The sequence below is a fragment of the Balaenoptera acutorostrata genome, chromosome 7 (assembly GCF_949987535.1).
Source record: "Balaenoptera acutorostrata chromosome 7, mBalAcu1.1, whole genome shotgun sequence".
In the NCBI taxonomy this organism is placed as follows: domain Eukaryota; kingdom Metazoa; phylum Chordata; class Mammalia; order Artiodactyla; family Balaenopteridae; genus Balaenoptera; species Balaenoptera acutorostrata.
The window spans coordinates 117,615,504-117,624,001 of NC_080070.1; the positions used below are offsets into that span (position 1 = coordinate 117,615,504).

At 49.8% G+C, this 8,498-nt stretch overlaps 1 protein-coding gene across 1 annotated transcript; it reads left to right on the plus strand.

Moving 5' to 3' along the window:
• The first annotated feature begins 607 nt into the window (after positions 1-607).
• On the plus strand, positions 608-8,186 carry LOC130708568 (histidine-rich glycoprotein-like). The gene is made up of 7 exons (XM_057549670.1): positions 608-753; positions 1,300-1,428; positions 1,492-1,638; positions 2,355-2,525; positions 7,142-7,312; positions 7,718-7,996; positions 8,054-8,186. Exons 1-7 carry the CDS (start codon positions 608-610, stop codon positions 8,184-8,186), a joined length of 1,176 nt encoding a protein of 391 aa, XP_057405653.1.
• The last annotated feature ends 312 nt before the right edge of the window (positions 8,187-8,498 follow it).

The window sequence follows — 8,498 nt, forward strand, 5'->3', positions numbered from 1 at the left end:
CTTCTACCACAGAAATTACTACTCACACCACCACCAGAAGCACTCCTATTTCTACCACAGACACTACTACTCCAACCACACCATGAGCTCTCCTACTTCTTCTGCCGACACTACTACTCCTACCACCACCAGGAACTCAAGTACTTCTACCCCAGAAACTACTACTACCACCAACATGAGCACTCCTACTTCAACCACAGACACTACTACGCCTACCACCAACACGAGTGTTCCAAATTCTACCACAGAACCTGCTACTCCTACCACCACCAGGAGCGCTCCAACTTCTACCACAGACCATGCAACTCCTACCAGCACCACGAGGGCTCCTACTTCTACCAGAGAACCTGACACTCCTACCACCACCACCAGCGCAACTACTTCTACCACAGACCCTGCTCCACATACCAACACCACGAGCGCTCCTACTTCTACCACAGACACTACTACTCTTACCACCACCATGAGCACTCCTACTTCTACCACAGAAACTATTACTCATACCACCACCACGAGCGAAACTATTTCTAACAGAGACACTACTAATCCTTCCACAAACACGAGCGCTCCTACTTCGACCACAGACAGAACTACTCCCACTACCACCATGAGTGCTCCTACTTCTACCAGAGACACTACTACTCCTATTACCACCAGGAGTGCAAGTACTTCTACCACAGACTACTACTCCTACCACTATCACGAGCGTTCCTACTTCTACCCCAGAAACTACTACTACTACCACCACCACGAGCGCAACTACTTCAAACACAAACACTACTACTCCTAACACCATGAGCGCTCCTACTTCTACCACAGACCGTGCAACACCTACCACCACCACTAGTGCTCCTACTTCTACCCCAGCCACTAATAATCCTACCACTACCTTGAGCGTTCCTACTTCTATCACAAAACCAGCTCCACCTACCACCACTGCTAGCCCTCCTACTTCTACCACAGACAATACTACTCAAACCACCACCACGAGCAGAACTACTTCTACCACAGACACTAGTACTCCTACCACCACCACTAGCGCTCCTACTTCAACCACAGACACTACTATGCCTACCACCACCACGAGCACCACTACTTCTAACACAGACCCTGCTACTCCTACCACCTCCACGAGCGCTCCTACTTCTACCACAGAAACAAAGAGTCCTACCACCATCACAAGTGCTCCCACTTCTACCACAGAAAATACTACTCATACCACCACCACGAGTGCAACAACTTCTACCACAGACACGACTACACTTACCACCAGCACCAGCGCACCTAATTCTACCACAGACATTACCACTTCTACCACAACCACGAGTGCAACTACTTCTACCACAGACACTACTACTCCTACCACTATCACAGGCGCTATTACTTCTACCACAGAAACTACTACTACTACCACCACCACAAGTGCAAGTATTTCTAACACAGAAACTACTACTCCTACCACCACAATGAGCTCTCCTACTTCTACCAAAGACACCATTACTCCTACCACGACCACGAGTGCACCTACTTCTACCACAGACACTACTACTCCTACCACCACCACATGCGCCACTACTTTTACCACAAACACTATTACCCCTGTCACCACCATGAGCCCTCCTACATCTACCACAGACCGTGCAACACCTCCCATTACCACTAGCGCTCCTACATCTACCAAAGACAATACTACTCCTATCACCACCACGAGCTCTCCTACTTCTACCAAAGACACTACTACTCCTACCATTATCATGAGCGCTGCTACTTCTACCACAGAAACTACTACTACTACCACCACCATGAGTGCAATACTTCTAACACAGAAACTACTATTCCTTTCACCACCATGAGCTCTCCTATTTCTACCAAAGACACTACTACTCCTACCACCACCACATACTCTCCTACTTCTACCACAGACACTACTACTCCTACCACCACCACGAGCGCAATGACTTCTACCACAGACACGACTACTCCTACCACCACCACGAGCGCAACTACTTTAACCATAGACACTGCATCTCCTATCACCACCACGAGCCCTCCTACTTCTACCAAATACCGTGCAATTGCTACCACCACCACTAGCGCTCCTATTTCTACCACAGACGCTACTACTCCTACCACCACCTAGAGCACTACTACTTCTACCACAGAACCTGCTACTCCTAACACCACGACCATCGCCACTACTTCTACCACAGACACTACTACTCCTACCACCATCATGAGTGCAACTACTTCTACCACAGACACTACTTCTTCTACCATCACCAAGAGTGCTCCTAATTCTACCACAGACCATGAAACTCCGACCACTACCACCAGCACTCCTACTTCTGCCACAGACACTACTACTCCTACCACCACCACAAGCGCTCCTGCTTCTACCACAGAAACTACTATTCCTACCACCACCACAAGCACAAGTACTTCTACCGCAGAAACTACTACTCTTACCACCACCACGAGCGCTCCTACTACTACCACAGACACTACTACTCCTACTCCACGGGTTCGTGAACCTGTGGGAGTGGTGGAAACATCAAGCAGTCCCAAGAAAGTGTGCAGTATGTTGCCCGACACTCGGCATACACAGAGTAACTCCGAAGGACTACAGGCCTGGATGTTGCTTAGAAAGCACAGGGGAGCCTGGGGATACTCAGTGTTCTTGCATGGAATACAGGGCACACGCGAAGCTCCTAGGTGTCCTGAAAAGCGTACTGGCTTTAAAATACTGCAGAGCAGCGAATACGGCCTCATGGAAACTGCTGCACGCCTCTGCTTCTTCATGGCAATTCAGGGCCTTACCTCGAGGCAAGTCCTCAAGTTGAGTGTCCCATGAGTGACACAGCATGGTAGGATGCTGACTTTCTCCTTGAGTAGAGTGACTTCAGGTACGAGGTCCGCGAAGAATTCTAAGCAGAGTGTTTTCTCACTGCAGCTCAGACGAGGGCTATGAGGAAGACTTCGAGGGCACGTTGGACTGGCTAGAAATGTGATCCTGATGCTATACGAGTGCTCTGGAAATGTAGCTCTCCTGAAGTAAAGTGCAGTGTGTTGCCCAACAATCGCCAGACACAGAGGGCCACCGAGGGACCTATGGGCCTCGATGTTGTTCGGCAGGCCCACAGTGGACTGGAGGCACTCAGTGATCTTGGTGGGAGAATGATGCACGTCCAAGGGGCCTAGGCATCCTGAAACGGGTACTTCCTTTAAAATAAAGTGGAACAGCGTCTAGGACCACAAGGAAACAGCTGCATGCCTCCCTTTCTACATTGCTAGCAGGACCTTTCCTCGAGGAAATTATTCACGATGAGTTTCCCTTTAGCTCCAGTGCATGGCAGGATGAGCCCCACCCCAGCCATGGAAGCACCCTGTGTAGCCAGAGAAAACTCATTTTCTTCCCAGACCCATGCCTACAGTGGCCAGAGGCCTGTCAACAGCAGAGCATTTCAGGGAGCTTCAAGGCACCATGAATGGAGCTTTCCAAATGGAAAAGCAAGGCTAGTACCATCACGCCCCCATTTCCATGGGCACACGCAGCATACATCCCTGTGTTTTCTAACAAGTCAAAAGAGACACAGAGTACACACTGAATCCTTCCCTGAATCAACTTCTCGAGGCAGGGTGTTCTGCATCTAGTGAATTGCCTCAACCAAGGAATGCCCTAGCTAGGCCTCTGGGCCTGTGCCTCTTCAAAAGCCTGCAGTGCTACAGGAAGAAGTGTGTTTTAGTGACAATAGGAACGCAAGCCAACTTTCTCCTGGAGGCAGGGTGACTGCAGGTAGGAGGTCCTAGATGGAATGCGAAGCCGAGGCTTTTTCTCAGTGCAGCTCAGACTAGGGAATGAGTGCGACTTCCATGGCATGTTGGAACTCGCTAGAAAGGTGTTCATGAACCTGTGGGAGTGCTGGGGAAATCAAGATGTCCCAAGAAAGAGTGCACTGTGTTGCCCTACACTCGCCCTACACAGAGTGGGTCTGAAGGGCTATGGGTCTGGATGTTGCTTTGCAGGCCCAGTGCAGCCTGGGGGTTCTCAGTGTTCTTGCAGGGAATAGGGTGCCCACGTGAGGCTCCTAGGTGTCCTGAAAAGCATACTGGCATTAAAATGCTGCAGAGCAGAGACTACAGCCTCGTGGCAACTGCTGCATGCCTCCGCTTCTGCATGGCAATTCAGGGCCTTACCTTGAGGCGAGTCCTCACGTTCAGTGTCCTGTGAGCAACACAGCATGGTAGGATGCTGACTTTCTCCCTGAGTAGAGAGACTTCACGTACGAGGTCCTCGAAGAATTCTAAGCAGCGTGCTTTCTCATGGCAGCTCAGACGAGGGCCATGACGAAGACTTCCAGGGCACGTTGGACTGGCTAGAACTGTGGTCCTGATGCTGTTCGAGTGCTCTCGAAATGTAGCTCTCCTGAAGGAACGTGCAGAGTGTTGCCCATCACTCGGCATACAAAGAGGGCCTCCCAGGGACCTATGAGCCTTGATGTTGCTCAGCAGGCCCACAGGGGTCTGGAGGTACTCAGTGATCCTGGAGGGAAAATGTGTCAGTGCCTGAGAAAGGAGTAGTGTAAGGGCCTTAGTTAGGGACAGTGTCAGGGCCTGAGTTAGAAGTAGTGTCATGGCCTTTGTTACGGACAGTGTCAGTCCATAAGTTAGAAGTAGTGTCAGATCCTGTGTTATGTACAGTGCCATTGCCTGTGTTGGGAGTAGTGTGAGGGCCATAGTTAGGGACAGTGTCAGGGCCTGCGTTAGGAGTAGTGTCATGGCCTTATTTAGGGTCAGTGGCAGTGCCTGAGTTAGGAGTACTGTTTGGGCCTGAGTTAGGAGTAGTGTGAAGACATACTTAGGGACAGAGTCAGTGCCAGAGTTAGGAGTAGAGTCGGGGCCTTTGTTAGGGACAGTGTCAGTGCCTGTGTTGAGTAGTGTCAAGGCCTTAGTTATGGGGAGTGTCAGTGCCTGAGTTATGTGAAGTGTCAGGGCCTTACTTAGGGACAGTGCCAGTTCCTGATTTAGGGGTATTATCATGGCCTTAGTTATCATCAGTGTCAGAGCCTGAGTTAGGAGTAGTGTCAAGATTTTAATTATTGACAGTGTCATTGCCTGAGTTAGGAGAAGTGTCAGGGTCTTAGTTATGGAAAGTGTTAGTGCCTGAGTTGGGCGTAGTCTCAGGGCCTTACTTAGGGACAGTGAAAGGCCGTGAGTTCAGAATAGTGTCACGGACTTTGTTATGGACAGTGCCAGCGCCTGAGTTAGGAGTAGTGTCACGACCTTAATTCGGGACAGTGCCAGTGCCCGAGTTAGGAGTAGGGTCAGGGACTTAGTTACTGAAAGTGTTAGTGCCTGAGTTGGGAGAAGTGTCAAGTCCTTAGTTAGGGACAGTGTCTGGGTCTGAGTGAGGAGTAGTCTCAGGGCCTTAGTTACGGACATTGTCAGGGCCTGAATTAGGAGTGGTGACAAGGTCTTAGTTAGGGACAGAGTCAGTGACTGAGTTAGGAGTAGTGTTAGGGCCTGAGTTAGGAGTAGTGTGAGGGCCTTATTTAGGGACAGTGTCAATGCCTCAGTTAGCAGTAGTATCAGGGCCTTTGTTAGGGGCAGTGCCAGTGCCTGTGTTGGGAGTAGTGTCAGCGCCTTAGTTAGGGACAGTGTCAGTGCCTGAGATAGGAGTAGTGTTAGTGCCTGAATTACAAGTAGTGTGAAGGCTACTCCTAACACCACCACGATTGCAATTACTTCTACCACAGACCCTGCTACTCCTACCACAACCACAAGAGCATCTACTTCTACCATAGGGCATGCTAATCCTACCACCACCATGAGCATTCGTAATTCTACCACAGACACTACTACTCCTATCACCACTATGAGCCCTCCTACTTCTACCACAGACCGTGCAACAACTACCACCACCACGAGTGCTCCTACTTCTAAGGCAGAAACTACTACTCTTACCACCACCACGAGCACAACTACTTCTACCACAGACACTACTACTCCTAACACCACCACAAGCACTCCTACTTCTACCACAGACACTACTACACCTACCACCACCACGAGCACAACTACTTATACCACAGTCATTATTACTCCTAACACCACCATGGGCGCTCCTACTTCTACCACGGACACTACTACTCCTACCACGATCATGAGCTCTCTTACTTCTACCACAGAATCTGCTACTCTTACCACCACCACGATTGCAACTACTACTACCACAGGCCCTGCTACTCCTACCACCACCATTAGAGCACCAACTTCTACCACAGGCTATGCTACTCCTACCACCTCCACGAACGCTCCTAATTCTACCACAGAAACTACTACTCCTATGAACACGAACAGTGCTCCTACTTCTACCACACACACTAATACTCCTACTACCACCACGAGCGAAAGTACTTCTACCACAGACACTACTACTCCTACCAACACCACGAGTGCTTCTATTTCTACCACAGACCCTACTACTCCTACACCCACCACCAGCACCACTACTTCTACAGCAGACACTACTACTGCTATCACCACCATGATCCTCCTACTTCTACCAGAGACTATGTAACTACTACCAGCAGGACTAGCGCTCCTACTTCTAACACAGACACTACTACTCCTACCACCACCACGAGCACTCCTACTTCTAACACAATACCTGCTACTCCTACCATCAGCACGAGCACAACTACTTCTACCCCAGACACTACTACTCCTATCACCACCACGAGCCCTCCTACTTCTATCACAGACCGTGCAACTACTACCACCAGCACTAGCGCTCCTACTTCTACCACAGACACTACTACATCTACCACCACCACTAGCGCAACTACTTCTACCACAGAATCTGCCACTCCTAACACCACCACGATTGCAACTACTTCTACCACAGACCCTTGTATACTTACCACAACCACGAGAGCACCTACTTCTACCACAGTCCCTGCTACTCCTACCACCACCATGAGCGCTCCTAATTCTACCACAGACACTACTTCTCCTACCACTTCCACGATGGCTCCTACTTCTACCACAGAATCAAATACTCCTACCACCACCATGAGCACTCCTGCTTCTACTACAGGAACTAATACTCCCACCACCACGTGTGCTTCTGCTCCTACCACAGAAACTACTACTCCTACCACCACCACGAGCGATCCTACTTCTACCACACACCGTGCAACTTCTACCACAACCACGAGTGCTCCCACATTGACCACAGAACCTGCTACACTTACCACCACCACGAGCGCTCCTACTTCTACCCCAGAATCAACTACTCCTACCACCACCACGAGCACTCCTACTTCTACCACAGAAACTACTACTCCTACCACCACCACGAGCACAACTTCTTCGACCACAGACACTACTACTCTATCCACCACCACTAGAGCTCCTACTTGAACCACAGACACTACTACACCTACCAACAGCATGAGTGTTCATACTTCTACCACAGACATTACTACTCCCACCACCACCTTGAGTGCTCCTATTTCTACCACAGACAATACTACTCCTACAACGACCAGGAGTGCTCTTACTTCTACCACAGAATTTGTTACTCCTGCCACCAACACGATTGCAACTACTTCTACCACAGACCCTGCTACTCCTACCAATACCATGAGAGCACCAACTTCTACCACAGGCCCTGCTACTCCTACCACCACCACGAGCACTCCTAATTCTACCACAGAAACTACTACTCCTACGAACACCTAGAGTGCTCCTACTTCTACCACAGACACTACTGCTACTACCACCACCACGAGCGCTCATACTTCTACCACAGACACTATTATTCCTACCACCACCACGAGCGCAAGTATTTCTACCACAGACACTACTACTCCTACAACCACCACGAGTGCTTCTATTTCTACTACAGACACTACAAACCCTACACCCACCTCGAGCGCAACTACTTCTACCACAGATACTACTACTCCTACCACCAGCACGAGCGCTCCTACATGTACCATAGAAACTACTACTCCTATCACCATAATGAGAGCTCCTAGTTCCTCCCCAGAACTTACTACTACCACCACCACCACGAGCACTCCTACCTCTCCAACAAAACCTCCTACTCCTCCCAGTACCACGAGAGCACCTACTTCTACCAAAAGCCCTGCTACTCCTACCACCACCATGAGCGTTCCTAATTCTACCACAGACACTACTACACCTATCACCATTACGAGCCCTCCTACTTCTACCACAGACCGTGCAACAACTACCACCACCACTAGCGCTCGTACTTCTTCCACAGACACTACTACTTCTACCACCACCACGAGCACAACTATTTCTACCACAGACACTACTACTCCGAACACCACCATGAGTGCTCTACTTCTACCACAGACACTACTACTTCTGCCACCACCTCGAGCGCTCAAACAACTACCAAAAACACCACCATGAGTGCTGTACTTCTACCACAGACACTCCTAACACCACCATGAGTGCTCTAC